General features: G+C 41.8%; 1 protein-coding gene across 1 annotated transcript in view; it reads right to left on the bottom strand.

Moving 5' to 3' along the window:
* Positions 1–391: 391 nt before the first annotated feature.
* Positions 392–19,169, bottom strand: part of OTUD4 (OTU deubiquitinase 4) — a 54,654-nt gene continuing 35,876 nt past the window's right edge. The window contains exons 14-21 of the mRNA XM_049769995.1: positions 16,778–16,940; positions 13,092–13,212; positions 11,293–11,348; positions 10,612–10,692; positions 8,254–8,392; positions 7,436–7,696; positions 6,119–6,159; positions 392–5,259 (exon numbers count right to left, since the gene is read on the bottom strand). Coding sequence (XP_049625952.1) covers positions 4,036–5,259; positions 6,119–6,159; positions 7,436–7,696; positions 8,254–8,392; positions 10,612–10,692; positions 11,293–11,348; positions 13,092–13,212; positions 16,778–16,940 — 2,086 coding nt within the window. The 3' untranslated portion in view covers positions 392–4,035. The remainder of the gene's footprint in view (positions 5,260–6,118; positions 6,160–7,435; positions 7,697–8,253; positions 8,393–10,611; positions 10,693–11,292; positions 11,349–13,091; positions 13,213–16,777; positions 16,941–19,169) is intronic.

Genomic DNA, 19,169 nt, shown 5'->3' with positions numbered 1-19,169 from the left:
AATTAACACACCATTTGCTTAATCTTTCAGAAAAAAATACTAACAAGCTTCACTTAATTACTCCAACTCAACTACTGAAACAATATTCTGTACTGCTCTAAACCTAATCAAGTTTCACACCCAGAGTTGATCCCTCATTTGTATATCCTCCGTTAAATTACTTGATCTCTTTCAGTTTTACATGTGATATGGTTTTAAGTATTTCTCGCATAGACTGAAGTGTCTTATCCATAGATTCTAAGTCCCATGTGGTTTATCTGTACATTATAGAATTATCTCCTGAGTGAACAAAAATCACTGGACAGCATCTATGAAAAAGTCTACTAAAACTTAAAAACTTACATATAATAGTACTTAGTTCTGGAAGAATTAACAAGAAATACAAGCAGAATCAAGAAACAAAATTTAATATATGCACACAGTTTTATATATAATGCAGCATATCACACCATGTAGGGCATTTACTCTTATTTTTTATACATTCAGATATGTTTGAAACACTTCTTAAGGCTACAAAACAGAACATAGAAAAATAAACAGGAATATATTCAACACTTACAAAAAGTGATATGATAAAGAATATAAAGTACTATTTTCCTTTCAACACTTCAAAAGATATGTATAATATACTTTTTTTTACAAGTAACATCACAAATGATCACATCTTCACATGCTTTAAGTATTATTTGTACTCAGTGTAAGGCTATTATCGTTTTTCATACATAAATTTTCTAGCTCTGTAACAATGCAATTTTTAATCCATTCAAGTAAATTCAACCCCAAAGTTGCTGTTTCCCAGCATTATAAGACATGCACCCACCCCTCCTTCTAGGATTTTCTAAAACTTCTATTTTGGGGGGGGAAAACATCCCGATCAGTGGGAAAGCCCAATTAGTGAGAGATTATGGCTAACACTAGTAGCAAAACCTTAGTTCTTTAAAACTGACAATATTGAAACTGAGCCATTAAGGTTTTAAACAAAATAGCATTTAGACATAAAATAGGGAACAAAATACAGTAAACAGAAATCATGTAGCTTTTCAGCTACACTCCAATGGACCTTGCTTAGTACCCACGTGAACACAGTTTACCTCATCTATAGTCAGAGAAATGAGGCATAAATAAATATTGCTAGTTTCTAAGATGGCTGCTTGTTTCCTAAACCAGAAGTGGTTAGAAAGGAACTTTATTGCACCAAGTCAATCATAAGCAACGTTGCAGTTCACAAGCATTATTTATGTCAAAAGAGACCAGCACACCCTAAGGATATCTAGGGCTTGCGTTCAGTATGCTTAAGGGAAAACCCACACCCCACTTGCTCATGGCAGGGTTTGAGCCGACAGCAGCCACGAAGTGAAGTATGAATTGCCAGAAAACGAGACCACACAGATGCCAGCAACTCCTGCCAACAAAAGTACACAGGACTAGAAGTGAACATTTGTCTGAAGGGAAGCAAACGATAAATACACCAAACACTAAAAGGGGCAGGTGTGAATCAACTTTAGCTAAAGCAACTACAACAGAACACGTGAGCTTTGGTCATTCTATAAACATGTCCTTCCAAATGTAATACACTGAAGCTCCATAATTTCAAACTAATTCAAATGCTGTCCATTTCTAAGCTTGTTTTACTCGTATAAAAAACATCATTTCTCAGGTAAGGATACTTACGACTGGTTGAAATGAGGGCCCTAGTTTGACCTCAGCATAAGGCAAAATAGATCTAAAGGAAAAAAACCAAACTGACCTTTCACACACAAACTGATCATTTCAGAACTCCCTCTCACAGCTAGAGTTCTGATTCCCAAGGTCACTGAGGTCAAGTACCATAGGCTGCAGTTCTCTTCCAACATGGCTCCCGATATATCCTGGAGGTCAGATGAGGGAGGCTGGAAGCAGCCATATTTCCCTCAAAAGTCAGAAGAGTATTCTGGTACTTCATTGAGGTAAGACAGTAACAGTGAAAGAAATGAAGGAGTGTTCTTTCCTATCCAACTCTAAAAATTTTCCAGAAAAACTGAGATCAAGTCCTAGTCTACAAGATAAAGGACACTGGAATTAGGTGATTTATTTTGGACTCCTGAGATCAAACACATTTTTGTTTTCAACCTGATAAGTTATGTGATTTTCATTAAAAATCATCAGGTAAGCTAATCCTATGCTTAAAAAGCATGAGCGGAAAAGGTAAGGACCTTCTGCTCCTCATTCCCTAATAACTGATGCTAACTACAGAAAAAACAAAGGCTTAAGCAACACCTTCCTTAAATGCCCTCATTTAGAAGATGACAACAGAAATGATTCAACAGGCTTTTATCAGAATTTTTCTTTTCCACACAACTATCCCAGTCTTTACAAATTTTTACCTAGCACCATCATAAAATGTTAATCTTTCAAAGTGCTCTATAATCCTATGCTACAAAACACATAAAGGCTAATCACTTCTCATATCAGCAGTTACACAGACATTAGGTAATTAAAACACAGAGGTAAATATCCATTATTACAGTACAGTGGAGATTCACTGAGCCTTGCTGGCATCCAAACATTCCTGATTATTAGAGAAACCAGAAAACTCATCTATTTCAGTTTGTCAAATTCAAGTGAATTGCATTTGCTTTTAATTTTGCTTTCTTTCTTTAAAAAACCGATTTTTGGCTAGGTATATTATGTAGAGCATGCAAAAAGCAGTTACTACTTTGATTTGTGTTAGCACTCAAACTTCCTGATCAAAAAAAATTTTTAAAGGGGGGAAAGATAAGGTTTTCACATTGATATATACAAATAAAAGCAAACATTTCTACAAAGTAACACAGATGAATGAATACTGTGTTAATTCAGAGTACAATCTCCAAATGAGAACAGGGTGCAACATGCGAAGGAGATTTCTAATGAATACTGCAAAGACTGGAAGGAAGCGAGATCAGAGACATGGTACTGAGGGGAAATGTGTAAAACACAAAGCAAAACCATTTCCTAGCAGCATCCTCTAGAAAAGAACTAGAAGTCACAATCATCCTTTTTCTGTACAACAGTTCCAGTCATGACGACTGTACAACACATAAATGTAAAGTGATGCACATAATCAATGGTGCATGAAGAAAACAATTACTGTAGAAACCTGTCAAGCTACAAATTTTAACATTTCTTCTCACAAAATATTTTAAATCTGTCAGTGCATTAGTGTTAAAGTGGCATTAAAAAAGTCTGCAGTTTTAACAGATGCAGATTATTTTCAAAATGCATAGCATCTACAATTCTTTCGAGTAGGCACCATGATATTTACACCAGTGCTAAGAATTCTTGGTGGAAACAGCCATTTCATTAGACTTCCTATGGTTTCTTAAACATCTGTTCTTGCATGTGATCTCAAGTTCGACAAGTATTCACTGAAATTCAAAAATATACCCTATGAATAGTAAAAGAACTATATACAACATTTCTAAGACACGGGTTAATAGGCTGCCTTATGTGTAATAGTAAAGAGAAGACATTCTTCAAGTTTGACAGATATTGAGATGAAAGGCCTTTGGGTTGGAAGCATTTCAAAAGACAGTGTTTTAGGCTGAGAACTGTTTGAGCCCAGTTTATGACTAAGGCATTGCATAATAAAATATACATTTCTATTTGGTGCAATGTTATGTTTTGGAATCTATGTGTCAAATGGTATATTTTCTTGTCAATTTAGTAAACACTATAAAGCACACATTTCCAACATTTGAAATTAAACTTATAGAAGAAAAAAAACCACACTAAATCTATGTTTTATATTAAGCTGTTTATAAAAAATACTTTAACAAACTTATTTTCTATTTTTTATGGGGGCAATCACCCTATAAATAGATTTTGAACGAAGAAAAATAGCAACACTAGGAATTCCCTGCCCGGAACTCATGTCCAACATCACTACTTCAGGGCGGGAGTGAGTGGGAAAGGGGGCAGGAAGCCAGCGTTCCGATTGGGTTTTTATTTCAACGAATCATTTTTAAAGCCTTCAGACACATTCCACCTAAGAGGGTTTCTGCCCCAGAACAGCTGTCAGGTATGCTGGCCGCGGTGGCCGTCTCCCATCCCAGACCGCCGCCGGTCCCCTCGATAGGGCCGCCCACGCACGCTGCGGTGGTACTGGTAACCTTCGTCGCGGCTGCGGCCTGGCTGCCCTTTCCAAGACTCCTCCCCTCTCGAGTGCTGGAAGCCTCCGCGGCCCGAGTAGCCCCAGTCGTTCTTGTACTTGCGGCCCCCGTAAGTCTGATTGTAAAACTGTTTGGATCTCCCGCTGCGCAGAATATTCGAGACTTCATTTTCATCTTCCGAGCTCTCCTCTTTTGGTCTCTGCACTCTGCTGTCCACAGAGTTGGCCCCGCCTACCACATCAGCGGCAGTCTTTGCTTCCTTGGCTTTCTCAGGTTTTTCTTTCACACTTGGAATGGTCCTTTTGGGCTCCAGCTCGCTGGGCACTGGCACCGGCTCCCGCTCCCTGTGAGGAACCTGAGTCGGGGGACGAGATTCGCCGTCAACTGTAGGAGGACTGCTGGCTGGTATTGGGCCTTCCTTGGGGGTCTGGGAAGACTGCTCTGACCTGCCTTCAAGCTGTCGGCTCCCTATCTCAGGGAGGGTGTGGGCCCCTTCCCCAGGGACTTCAGGACACACGCCTGCAGTTGCTGTTGCTGCTGCGGCCTCGCAGTCTCGGGTCAGATCCAGATGCTGCAGAGGCAGGTGCAGCTCGCCTTTCTCATCCGACGGTAGCACGATATTCTGCCTCATCACCGGGTTCTCGATGAACCCCTGGAACGGGTAGCCATACCAGACATGAGGGAAGAAAGGAGGAGCAACAGGAACCGGGCCCAGGAACGGGTTGGGCCCAAAGGACGGCTGTGGAAACAGGTTCTTGCCACTCATTGACTCTTCATATTCGGCCTGAAGCATCTGGCCTGGGCTCTCGGGTTCGAGGTCCGGCTGGTAGGGCAGCTGTGCATGAGTGTCAGGCACCTGGGATGGGGGAATAACTAGGGGTGAAGAAAATGGGGGTGGGCCCATCTCTGCCTGCGGCATGGGGCCATTCACACTCGCCTCTGTCTGCATGGAGAAGTGCGCTTCGGCACACGTACAATCAGTCTCATTCGGACCAGGCCCTTCTTGAAACCAAGCATTATGAGGGTACACAGGCATGGAGACTTTGGGGTACATCCTGCAGGCTGCCAGGTAGGCCTGGTGCAGAGGGTAAAGGTATGAATGTGGGGCCCACATAGGGCAGCTGTAGGCCTGAGAGACACAAAAGAGTAAAGGGGTTGAGCTTAGAGAGAGCTGGGAATAAGAAGATAACCAGTCAGTCACTGCACTAAGAGCTTCTTTTCTATCTTACAATCATCATGGTTGCCAGGAGACCCCAAAGACACCCTCCCTATGATATTCTCTGGTCCCACCCTTTAGCTCTAACTGTAGGGGGGAAATCTTTCAGTATTCACTGAAATTCAAAAATATACCCTATGAATAGTAAAATCTCAAGTATACCATGAGGCTTTTCTAAACTACTTGCATTGGTACCTGCCTGCAGGTCTTTGTGTGACACCACCCTGCACCCATACCTAATTAATGGATCTGGAGCTATTCAAAAAAAAAAAATAGCAGCACTAGAGCTCTGGCACAAAAAGCCCCCAGAAAACACTGAAGACTGAGACCTCTAGTCAGAAGGATGATGCTGAAAAGTCCCCCTCTTGACGTTTTTGGGGACTACTCCCAGCCCTGGGAGACAAGGGGTGGTCAAAGGGGTAACTCCCAACTGTGTTGTATTATGGATGAATCCTTTCTGCAAAGCCTGTGTTCATTTGCAACAATGAACAACTATCTTTCCACCAACGTGTGCTAAAGACTTTGCCCCCACCCACTGCATAAATGAACAAACTCAACCTAACTTTAGACCCCAAACTTCCACCTAATGCACCAGTGGGGTCCCTTTACTAAGACTACAGGACAGGGTTCATTCCTCAACAAATCTATGAAGTATGAGCCTCAGAACCACCCAAACCAAACTCTGTGGCTCAAAAACACTGCTCCTTAAAATAAAGTTATCACTTAAAAAGGATGCCTTCTAAACAGTATAATTTAAATAAATTGTACATACCTTTACACCTAGGTTGAAAAAAAATCGAAGAATGTTCTTATCTGAAATTAAATGATACAATGAATACTCACTAAAGTCACACACTGACCATATCTATTTAACATTACCTACAAACAATATAGTTTCCAGAATAATTTTGTCTACTCAATTTCCCCAAGTCTATGGTAGAAAACAGATTAAAATCTGTAAAGCAGCCAAATCAGGTTCTGTTACTGCAAGGCCAAGGTTTTGCCTACTCTAATATTCAAGTCTAAAATATGACTGAGTTGTTTGTTTAGTGGTTGTGGTGCTGTTTTCCCTTAATTAATCTGGGTATAAAACAACCAAAATATTCACTGTACTTTCTTTGTCAAATTCTCCAAATTAAAAAATTATGAAATCAAAATACTGAGAGAAAAAAGGCAAGATTGGTTAAGTATTAATTAGTCAACAGGTACCTATAATCCAAAATTAAACCAGTGATTAACAAACCCAGTTTTTTTTTTTTTTTTTTTGGTTTTTGGGCCACACCCGTTTGACGCTCAGGGGTTACTCCTGGCTATGTGCTCAGAAATCGCCCCTGGCTTGGGGGAACCATATGGGACGCCGGGGGATCGAACCGCGGTCCTTCCTTGGCTAGCGCTTGCAAGGCAGACACCTTACCTCCAGCGCCACCTACCCGGCCCCAACAAACCCAGTTTTTTAAATATTAGAAAATGAAAACTGAGGGCCGGAGAGATAGCATGGAGGTAGGGCATTTTGCCTTGCATGCAGAAGGACAGCGGTTCGAATTCCAGCATCCCATATGGTTCCCCAAGCCTGCCAGGAGAAATTTCTGTGCATGAAGCCAAGAGTAACCCCTGAGCGCTGCCGAGTGTGACCCAAAAACCAAAACAAAACAAAAACAAACAAACAAACAAAAAAAAAAACAAAGCAAAAGACTTTATTTTAATTGGGGGGGGGGGGTGTTTTGAGAGGTGGTGAAGAGTAATAGTACACCAATAAGACCCCGGTTCAATCCTGGGCACCAGTCTCCTGAGCATTGCTGAATGTGGTCCTGTGGTGCCAAGATTGCAGATCCTAAAAAGCACCACACTTAGCTCTCAGAGCAAACCACTGACCCTCCTTCAGAAAAGGGAAAAGTATGGCCAGGTAAGGCCATGGTGCTGAAAACCACTTGGAGGTCCAAAACAAGCTCTGAGGTTTTCGATTTTCTGAGGTGAATGGAACAGCCAAACTCTGCCATCCTGCCCAAAGTTGAGGCAGCAACCACAGCGTCTCTCCTCACAAAGCTCCACTTCCAAGTCAGATCCACTTGGGCTCAGAGAAGCAACTCACCTTTCGGCAGGTCCTCCCCGGTGGGACACAGTGAATATGGGGGTGCAATGGCTCGGTCTCCCTTTTCATTGCAAGGAAATCCTGGATAAAGAGGGTCCTGGTAGAGGCTCAGTGTCTGAGGCAAAGGCATCAAGGGCTGGTTAACCGCCTGTATTGTCACAGGAACTGGAGAGGGTGTTAGATGAGCTTGGGACACAGCAGAATCAGGTCCTGTGGTCAGAGTCTGTGTCACTGATAAAACAGGAATTGGCGCAGGGATACCTATGTTAAGAGGGAAGAATTAAAAAAAAGTTACAAGGTGAAAATAAGAGTCAGATATAAGTAGTATAATGGGTAGCATGCTTGCCTCAAAAGGAACCAATTCAGGGTTGATTCCCTGTTAACTCTAAGGCCACCTAAGTCCCACCAGGACTTTGAGGGAGAGGGTGAAGGAGGAGGGAGAGAAAGTGAGAGGGTGAAAACAAGAAGGAAAAGACAGGAGGTAGAAAGGGAGAGGTAAAGGAAGAAACGTGGGGAGAGAAAGAGAGCTAGTGTGTCATTAGTGTCTCTAAAACACTTCTAAGACACAAGTATGTATCTGGCAAACCATCTTGCATGCCAAGTTACAAGCAAGTGCTGTAGAGAACAATGACCGCTGCCCACAGGTCACCGTGTTCTGAGCTCAGTCCTCCAACATTGGATGCGGAGGAGTGAGAACACTGAGAAAAGCTCCACAGAACCCACCAGTTTCTTACTAGCAAAGAGCTTCATTAGGAAACTGTTCGTTGTATTTTTTGTTTGTTTGTTTGTTTAATCAATCTTTAAAATTCTGCTCTAACCTGTTGGTCCAAAAGTTGTAGGTTCACTTGGCCAAGCTGGCACAGTGGCTGGTAAGGAAGGCACCGCAGGAGTTAGATGGACCTCTGGAGAAACTAGAAGGGGAGCTGGATTTGACAAAGTCACATGTTCTGCTGGCTTCTTCAAGAAAAGAGGGTGGGGAAAGAGAAAGTTCATTTCCATCAAAACTAAATTTCACTGCCTAATGTACCTTGAGTTGCCTGCACTTGATATACCTGCAGCTTCTACTGAAATGATCTTTCTAATCTTGGAGGAGGAAAAAAAAATGTAAAAATTCCTAATAAAACTGACTCAAGGATTAACCTTTCCAAGTAACTGCACAAATGTAACTCACAGAAATAGACTAATTTACTATTAACACCTTTAAGGTTAGAAAGAAAATCACTAAAATTACCTTGAGGGGTCAAAAAGGCTGGTATGGCACTGGCATTGCAAATACTTGATTTGGTTTAATCCCCAGCATCCTATGTTCCCCTAAGCCTGCCAGAATTCCTGAGCAGAGCCAGGAATAAACCCTAAATACTGCCAGATACGGCCCTCAAGTAAAATCTCCTAGAAATTCACAATTTATGTTCTTCAGTGACAACCCATAAACTAACTAAGTTTCTGTAACTATCATAAAGGATGCCTGATTGAAAGGCAAAGATCAAGCTACTCTGTTCAAGCAGATCAAGAGTGCCGTATCTTCTAGAAGTCCACTCCAATATAAAATCAGAATATTGTAGTCTTGCATCTTTTATTGTCCAGAGCTTAGGGTCAGGTCACTCCAGGTAGTACTGAGAATCAAACCAGAGCCCCTACATAGGGAGCATGTGCTCAGACCTTGTTCATTGCATTTATGTCTTCCCAGCCCATGTTACCAATATCGGGCTTCCTTGGGAAGGTCCAGGGGGCTGATACTCAGGACCCATGGCACATTCCCAGAGATATTCGGCTGAGCAGCCCATGGCTAGAGGTTCCAGTCTGGCTTGTTGTGCTAAAATCCCTGGCAGTGACACCGCCCAAATGTATTCTGCTAATCTCCTCAATCAACATTCCTACTCCCCTCCTATGAAATAACTGTGAGAAAAGCAAACAAATAGATCAGAAGTTGGCTCATAGAACTCCAGTGAAAGCTTTGCCCAAGAGTCCTGAGTTTGATCCTGGTCATTACACACCTATCAGCAAGTTAGATACAGTACCAGAGTATTGTGGAATATGGCCCAAAATAACAAAATAAAAAAAAAAATATGCAAACTATAGTTTATCAACAATTCGAAATAAAGCAAAAACTCAGTAATTCCTTTCAAAAACCCAGTTTTCAAGCCAACCGCCATCACTAAGTAGAAATGGATCAAAATGAGTAAAGGAATGGCATCCGGTCAAAACAATGGCAGTCACAGACAGATTCCCTGTAATAGTGCAGATGAATGAATCACTTGCCCTGCATTCAGCTTCTTGACCTGCAGATCAGTGGTCCTCAAACTATGGCCCGCGGGCCACATATTGTATTTGTATCTGTTTTGTTTCTTCATTGCAAAATAAGATATATGCAGTGTGCATAAGAATTTGTTCATGGGCCGGGCGGTGGCGCTAGAGGTACGGTGCCTGCCTTGCCTGCGCTAGCCTTGGATGGACCGTGGTTAGATCCCCGGTGTCCCATATGGTCCCCCTTGCCAGGAGCGACTTCTGAGTGCATAGCCAGGAGTAGCCCCTGAGCGTCACCGGGTGTGGCCCAAAAACCAAAAAAAAAAAAAAAAAAGTTTGTTCATAAGTTTTGTTTTTACTATTGTCAGACCCTCCAATGGTCTGAGGGACAGTGAACTGGCCCCGTTTAAAGTTTGAGGACCCCTGGTGCAGATGAATGAATCACTCGCCCTGCATTCAGCTTCCTGACCTTCGTCAAAACCCTAGCACACCAGGGGTCACCCTGATCAGTAGACTCTGGGCATGGCTGGATATGGGCCCAAACAAAAAATAAATGAAAAGACTAGACTACAAAGTACAGAAACTACCCAGATCATGGTACCCAGGTAAATGTTCCCATATTAAGGGAAGGGGCTGTAGGGTGCACCCCCAAGCAGTGAGTGTAGCTCAGGAGGCCTGGGGTACACCACTAGCAATCTTCCACTGACCAGGTCAGTTGTTCAATGCAAGAACCCAGGAACACCACACTCCTTAGGCTATGGTCCTCAGGGATGTACCCAGCAATGCTTGTATGAGCCCGGTGGGATGGTTGCCTAACTACTGGGCCACATTCTTCTTGCCTCCTAGATGGTTCATATTCAAGTGATCGATCATGAACAGTTTAAAAAACCCAGTGAACAGCCACTCTGCTAAATTCGAAAAAGTGTACTTACTTGTTCTGCAGGAGCTGAACTCTCCGATTTCTTTGATTTAGATGGTGATGAAACTCTTGTACATTTATCATCACTTATATTCTTTAGAAGCAAAAAATGAAATTAATTTTGTATTGCATCATCAAGGAAATAATGATGTCCTTAGAATCCCTCCAATTAGCCTTCTCACTAAGGATTTTCCCAGGGTAGGGAAAAAAAAATCACCTCTTATCTCTATTATCCAACTACTAAATAGTACTTATTAGGAAAGTAGTCTCAAAGCAGACTTCTGAACAATACCCACATACTACAGAATAATGATGTATAACATGCTTTGTCTCAGAAATTAAATGACACAATCGGGGCTGGAGCGGTGGCGCTAGCCTAAGACAGACCGTGGTTTGATCCCCCAAGCCAGGAGCGATTTCTAAGCGCATAGCCAGGAGTAACCCTTGAGTGTCAACAGGTGTGGCTCAAAAGTTAAAAACAAAAACAAATAAAGAAATTAAATGACACAAGGTACCTTGAAGAAAAAGCTATAATCTGGGAGTGAAACTCTTACCACTATCTTTTTCCTCAATTTGCTCTGCTTTCTACTTCAATAATATGTTATACAATAATAAAATCAGTGATCTCTTCTTCTCCCCACTAAGCTATTACAGAATAAAGAAGAAAAGATAAAATCAGTATTATTTTTTTTACCTCCAATGTGCTTGACTCAGCTTTTTTATCCAAATGCGTATGTCCATGGGTAGAATCTTTAACAGATCAAAATTTAAAATAAATGATCAGTCACCACTCCAAAAGAGGGGAAAAAATGTATATAAAAAAAAAATACTTTAAGGGGCTGGAGCGATAGCACAGCAGGTAGGGCATTTACCTTGCATGCAACTGACCTAGGTTCAATCCCCGGCATCCCATATGGTCCCCTCCCCCCAAGTCTGCCAGGAGTGATTTCTAAGCAAAGAGCCAGGAGTAACCTCTGGGCTCTCCTTAGATAGAAAATAGATAGATAGATGAGGTGGGGTGGAGATGGAGGGATGGATGGGATGATGGGATGGAGGAATGGTGTGATGGAGGCTATTTAACCATGAGTCAAAATAACATGCAATTTGCAAAGGATCACTGAACAGACCAAAGACAAGTATGAGTTACTGTGTCTATGCAGCAGTGATGCATAAGAGTCAATGAACTCCTTAATGATCTTTAGGGTTTTTTCCCCAGTAGAATTTTTTCCTGTAATCCAAGGCCTCAGAGTTGGGGTGTGGCTCGTAAGGCAAAAACACTGTTGGTCCAAGCATGAGTTTTGTCCATCTCCAGCAATGCTTATCTAAATTCCCCTTAGACCAGACTGTTGATTACTATTAAAGAAAAAATAGGGGCCGAAGAGATAGCACAGCAATAGGGTGTTTGCCTTGCACGCAGCCAACCCAGAACAGATGGTGGTTCGAATCCCAGCATCCCATATGTTCCCATGAGCCTGCCAGGGGAGATTTCTGAGCACAGAGCCAGGAGTGACCCCTGAGCGCCAGGGAGGGAGGGAGGGAGGGAGGGAGGGAGAGGGAGAGAGAGAGAAAAATGGGGGCAGAGGGTCAGTACAAGGAGTAGCGCCCTCACTTTGCAGGGGCCAATCCAGGTCCTATCACTGGCACCACCTCAACCCCCACCCATGGAGAACAGAGGCAGGACTAACACCTGAACATCACTGGGTGCAAGAGACAAACAGCTGCACACAGACTATCCATGTGGGAAGCTCAAATTCAATCTCTGGCACCTCATGCATGTTCCCAGAACAAGGCCAGGAGCAAAGTAGCATGCTAAGAGTAGCCTGAGCACTATCAGGAATGGTCCAAAACTAGTCATAATAAAAATTAAGAAAAAATAAACTTAGGATCAGGAGCAAAGTACCATGCTAAGAGCAGCCTGAGCACTACCAGAAATGGCCCAAAACTAGTCATAATGAAAATTAAAAAATAGGGGCCGGAGAGATAGCATGGAGGTAAGGCGTTTGCCTCTCATGCAGGAGGTCATCGGTTCGAATCCCGGCGTCCCATATATGGTCCTCCCGTGCCTGCCAGGAGCAATTTCTGAGCCTGGAGCCAGGAATAACCCCTGAGCACTGCCGGGTGTGACCCAAAAACCACAAAAAAAAAAAAAAAAAAAAAAAGAAAATTAAAAAATAAATAAGCCTAGGGTCAGGAGCAAAGTACCATGCAAGAGTAGCCTGAGCATTACCAATAATGGCCCAAAACTAATCATAATAAAAATAATAAACCTAGGGTGTCCCTCATACAATCAGGCATACCACTGAGACACACATACCCTCTAAGTAACACACACACACAACACACACACAACACACACACCCTCTAAGTGAGGCGAGCACACACACCTCTCTGACATTCTCCTCCTCCCCACTCCTTCCCTCCCTCCCTCCCACCTCAGTGACAGTGAAGCTTTCAACAAGACCTGGCACCTTTACAAATGATAAAGTACTGTACCTCTCTCTTTCCGTTCCTCGGTATCCATTCTCCGCCTGCTCCCTTTCCTATCACTTACATGTGATTTTCTTTGGGCACACGGGTTGCTATTCTGAGAGGTTGGCTGGCTGGCTGATGAGCTCTTAAAAAGAACAAGACCAGGATTTTGTGTTAAAGATTTTTTTACCCACAAAACTTTGAAATTCTTCGTTCTATATCTAGGTTAAACACCTTCCTTCATCACAGGCGTTCCCTGCCCCTCTATCCTCCAGCCCTTCAAAAGGCTCATTTCCTACTCAATATTCCATAATCTTTGTTTCCAGTCTTTGGGTATTCATTATTCCACCATTATGTTTCTTTACAACCCACATAGGAGAGATCACTCTGTGTTGGTCTGACAAACTTCACTCGGAAAGATACTCTCCAGGGGCCAGAGAGATAGCACAGCAGTGTTTGCCTTGCAAGCAGTGGATCCAGGACCTAAGGTGGTTGGTTCAAATCCTGGTGTCCACATGGTCCCCCGTGCCTGCTATTTCTGAGCAGATAGCCAGGAGCAACCCCTGAGCGTAGCCGGGTGTGGCCCAAAAACCAAAAAAAAAAAAAGAAAGATACTCTCCAGGTCCATACAAATTGCATGACTATCTTTTCATATGGCTGAGTATTATCCCCATTGTATATATGTGCCACAGGTTATTTCTCCAGTCATCTATCAGACACCTGAGTTATTTCCAGATTTCAGCTGTTCTGGACAGTACTGCAAGGAACATAGATAAGCATATAATAACTTTTCTCCATTTTGTTTTTGTTCTATATCTAGACACTTCCCAAGCTATGAAAAACAGATTCTAGGATTCTTAATGATATATGCCATAGGAGTACGCTTTGTAAATTAAAAATTTTTTGTAACCAATTGTTGCCCCAATTTTGAGATTTCTTCCCTATCTCCATTTTAAGAATCCACCCTGACCAAATCTGTACCCTTCAACTTGTACTGACACCTTTGCTATAACTAAACCTCACACTAACCTTCCAAAGCAGGCATTTACATAGAGCCACAGTGGAATGTGCGAGTAAACACCCACTGCAAATCAGTAGGTAGGTACAGGGTGTCCCAGATTCATCACTGAAAGGCTACTCGGTACATATCCCCTAAAGCTTTACATGTGATCCAGACTTCTAATTGGTCAAGGGAACTAGAGTAAGGCTTACCATTGACACTTCTAGCTGAGTAAACAATTTTTTAGACAACTGAGAAGAGAATGTGAGCCTTCTGATAAAGATTTATAGACCAGTATTCTTCAACCTTTGTACTACAAACTTGTCATGCATGCCACAGCAGTATGACAGTGGTTTCCAACCTTCCTAGACCTGCAAACTGGCACCACACACCAGTAGTTCAAAAATCCTGTTCTTCAGTTGGCATAGAGTTCAGTAGCTTGGACATTGACCATTCACCCCTGAACCATGGATACCATCTGCAGAAACAATTACGGTTTTCTACACCATCATCAGAAATAAAAATTCTACCAAGGTAGCCCTACTACTGCTATGGCACTGACTTATTTAATAACAGCAACAGTCTGCTTTTAGGACAGGATTCTCTGCAATGCTACCTAATGGTGAGACAAAACCAGGATGCTAGACATCACCCAGACTTCAACATAGGACCTGTACAGAAACCAGGATCTATAACTACAGAAGGCTGACAGCAAAGACCATGATGGTGAAGAACTGTTACTGGGACCATAGAGAATGACTATGAGTTTGGATAACCTAATATGCCTGGAGCTTGGAGCTGGTATTATCCAGAATACTTCATGGGTAAGATCTCCCTGTTTTGAGGCCAAACATTTTTCCATTTCATTTCTCCTGTATTTTACTGTGCAAAAACAGCAACTGCCACATACACACACATTTTCTTAGTGTATCTTCTTTTTTTTTTTTTTTTTTTGGTTTTTGGGTCACACCCTGGCCAGCGCTCAGGGTTACTCCTGGCTCTATGCTCAGAAATCGCTCCTGGCAGGCCTGGGGGACCATATGGGATGTTGGGATTCGAACTACTGTCCTTCTGCCTGAAAAGCAAATGCCTTACCTCCATGCTATCTCTCCAGCCCTAGTGTATCTTCGTTTTATTAAAAAAAAAAAAAAAGAGCTTACTAAACCTTCTACTATTGTATTAATGACTTTATTGGTGATACAATAATTTTCACAAATATACTTGCTAATGAACTTTTTCTTCTTTTTTATATTATTATACTTTAGTTTTTCTATTTTCTTTCTATTTTTAATAACTTCGCTTTCTGTCATCCTGAAACGAATGTATTATGATCAGTTACGTCAACTATGTGATACACATTTTCTTTAAATAAATAAATTAAAAAATAAGAGTCCTGTTCTATAAGACAAATCTCAGTCTATAAAATCTACAAAAGTATAAACTGCCTAAACAAAAGATGGTTTCATTCTAATAGTTAATAACAAAAAAGGGGGGGGCTCAATTTCTTGGGGAATGAAGCAATAGCACAGCAGATAAGACTCTTGCCTTGCCATCAACAGAGGTTCAATCCTCAGCATCCCATACAGTGCTCTGAGCCCCACCAGGAGTTATTCTTGAGTTTGGAGCGAGGATCACCAGGTATGGACCAAAACTAAATTTAAAAAATTAAAAACACAAAAATACAAAACCTCAATCTCTAGCCATATTTGATTTATGATTATCACATATATCATAATATGATCTATGATAGATACTGATATTTTAAATCTAGAGAACAGGAAAGCAGTCACCCATCCCTCGTGCTACCAATAACAGCTCCTCATCCTCATAGTACAGGCAATTCCACTTCACATAGAAGTAGATTCACTTTGAACTTGTCCAAAAGACCAAAACCTAGAGATGAATAAAACATTTCTTTCCTTGGCAAAGCTTCCTCCTCTCTTAGCTACAGCCACAGAGCACAGTACGTACACCCTGAATCCACCAGCAAGATCTTAAACCACAGCTCCTGTCAGGGTACTTGATCCTGCTATGTTTAAGGAGATGAAAATCATGTTCTCTGATTTTAGAGATATGCCTTATTAACAATATCATGAGTCTCCACTGCAGATTTTTTTCAGTTACAACCCCCAAAAAGGTCTACTTCAAAATATTGAATTAAAAAGCCAACTAGGGGCCGGAGAGATAGTATAGTGGTAAGGTGTTTGCCTTAGACGCAGAAGGACAGTGGTTTAAATCCGGCATCCCATATGGTCCCCTGAGCCTGCCGAAAGCGATTTCTGAGCCTGAGTGTAGAGCCAGGAGTAACTCATGAGTGCTGCCTGGTGTGACCCAACAACAAACAAACAAAAAAAGCCAACTAGTGGGCCAGAGAGATAGCATGGAGGTAAGGCATTTGCCTTGCATGCAGAAGGATGGCAGTTCAAATCCCAGCATCCCATATGGTCCCCTGAGCCTGCTGGGGGCGATTTCTGAGCATAGAGCCAAGAGTAGCCCCTGAGTGCTGCTGGGTGTGACCCCCCAAAAAAAAACACAAACAAACCAACAAAAAGCCAACTAGTGAATTTAGTTGCTTGAACTCTGCCTCCAAGTAACAGTAGTTTAGGCCTTCCAAGTAGATAGAAATTTTGCTTACTACCAAAACTAAGGACAAAAAATGAAAATTAAATGACACTTTTAACCAATGCTTTCTCTGTAAGCTTATACATACAGAAAGGGCTGGGAAGGCCTGCTCATCTCTGTTCTGGATCTCATACAGTAAACGTGATTCTTCTATCGCTTGCTTCTCCCGTCGCTCTTCTGGGGATAGGCCAAAATAGTTCGATTCTTGACTTGTGTGATCAAAGTCATCGGCTCTCTCACGATCAGATTTTCTGCTAAACAAAGAGAAACACTTGTCAAGGGAAAAAAAAAAAAAAAAAGCCAGGCTGGCGAGACAGCATAAAGGCGTTTGCCTTCCATATAGAAGGATGGTGGTTTGAATCCCGGCATCCGATATGGTACCCCATGCCTGCCAGGGGCGATTGCTGAGTGTAGAGCAAGGAGTAACCCGAGTGCTGCCGGGTGTGACACAAAAAAAAAAAGAAAAAAGAAAAAAACCTAAATTAAAGTAACTTCTCTTTGGGTTAATTTAGCTACACCTATGAGATTTTAAGAATGTCTGATAAATGACTGATAAATGCTCAACAAAACTACTAATACTATATTAATGTAACTTTAGTCTATGTTACTATAAAATCATAAAAACAAATTAAAAGGGGAGCATTTTCACAAAAAATCATTTTCGAAAGGCCAGATTTCTAATTTTGTTTTACTTAGAGAGCAATTAATATTCCATCAGGTACTCCAATTATCCTGCTTTCTGATATCACCAAAGACAAGGAATTAAGTTCATTCAGTGAAAATATACATGCATCAGGATAGTAAACTTTCCTGAACTGGAATAACACTAGAAGTACTTAGAAATGAATTCAGTACACAATAAACCAAGTATGTTTAAATCAGCCTGGGGGAGGAGAATATATATGTATGTATGTATGTATGTATGTATGTATGTATGTATGTATGTATGTATGTATGTATGTATGTATTCTGGAGCCACACCCAACAGAGCTCTGTGCTCAGAAGCGCTCCTGCAGGTGTTGGGGAACCACATACAGTGTCAGAGAGCAATCCAGACTCAGCTAGCAATCCAGACTCAGCTGCATGCAGGGCAAACACCATAACACCTCCCTGTATATCGCTCCAGCTGAGTCTACAATCTTTCAAGTACTTAGGCTCAAGTCAAAACATTGCTTATTTCCGGGCCCAAAGAGATAGCACAGCGTTTGCCTTGCAAGCAGCCAATCCAGGACCAAAGGTGGTTGGTTCGAATCCCCGTGTCCCATATGGTCCCCCGTGCCTGCCAGGAGCTATTTCTGAGCAGACAGCCAGGAGTAACCCCTGAGCACCGCCGGGTGTGACCCAAAAACCAAAAAAAAAAAAAAAAAAAAAACCACACATTGCTTATTTCCTACTCAATTAAAAAATAGAGCCATGGGTCAGAGAGATAGCATGGAGGTAGGGCGTTTGCCTTGCACACAGAAGGAGTTGTTCAAATCCTGTCATCCCATATGGTCCCCCGAACCTGCCAAGAGCAATTTCTGAGCATAGAGCCAGGAGTAGACCCTGAGCACTGGCGGGAGTGACCCAAAAACCAAAAAAAGAAAAGAAAAAGAAAGAAAAAAAAATAGAGCCAGAATAAAAGTATAGCAGGTAAGGCACTTGCCTTGCACGTGGCTGACCCATATATGGTTCTTTGTATCCCATATGTCCTCTAAGTTCATCAGGAGTAATTCCTGAGTTCAGAGCCAGCAGTAACCACTAAACACTGCTGGATGTGACCCCAAAACAAAAAAGTAATCATTTTGTAAATGGAACATCTTGTTTTATGCCAATGAATTTCTGTAGTCAATGTCTATTTTTAGGTTTCCATAGAGACACAATCAGTCTTCTCAGGTCCTTGGCTGATGACACCAGCAAAAGACCACATTCAGTAAAAATGAGCTCATTAACAACCACATTGCAGAAGAGATGGTTGTGCAGTCATAGAAGAGTAGTCTGTAGCCATACCCAACCCAGAGAAACAACACATGTCTTCTGACTCATGTTTAATCATTCACACTCTTCACAACTTCTGGAAAACTATAAATATATTCACTTAGAACATATCCCTACAAGGTTAATGCCAGTCTGTGAGTAACAGATCCTAACGTTCAAGTGCTAGGAAACAAGTACCTCCATGGAGAATTATCAGAAATAACCACCACTTCACTTTAGAACTTAACAATAGGCATTAATAAACTCACCTAAATAAAAATTTAACTGTAAAGCTTAACAATAGGGATTAATGAACTCACCTAAAAAAATTTTAACTGTAAAAATGTAACATCGGAAATACTGGTTCTATGTAAAATAAGCATCTCAATTTTTACCTTTCATTCACATGCTTTAAGCAGGGGTCCTCAAACTTTTTAAACAGGGGGCCAGTTCACTGTCCTTCAGACTGTTGGAGGGCCAGATTATAGTAAAAACAAAAATTATGAACAAATTTCTATGCACAC

The sequence above is a fragment of the Suncus etruscus genome, chromosome 3, assembly GCF_024139225.1.
Source record: "Suncus etruscus isolate mSunEtr1 chromosome 3, mSunEtr1.pri.cur, whole genome shotgun sequence".
Lineage (NCBI taxonomy): Eukaryota > Metazoa > Chordata > Mammalia > Eulipotyphla > Soricidae > Suncus > Suncus etruscus.
The sequence above is the reverse complement of the archived record's forward strand: the minus strand, read 5'-3'. Positions and strand labels throughout refer to the sequence as shown.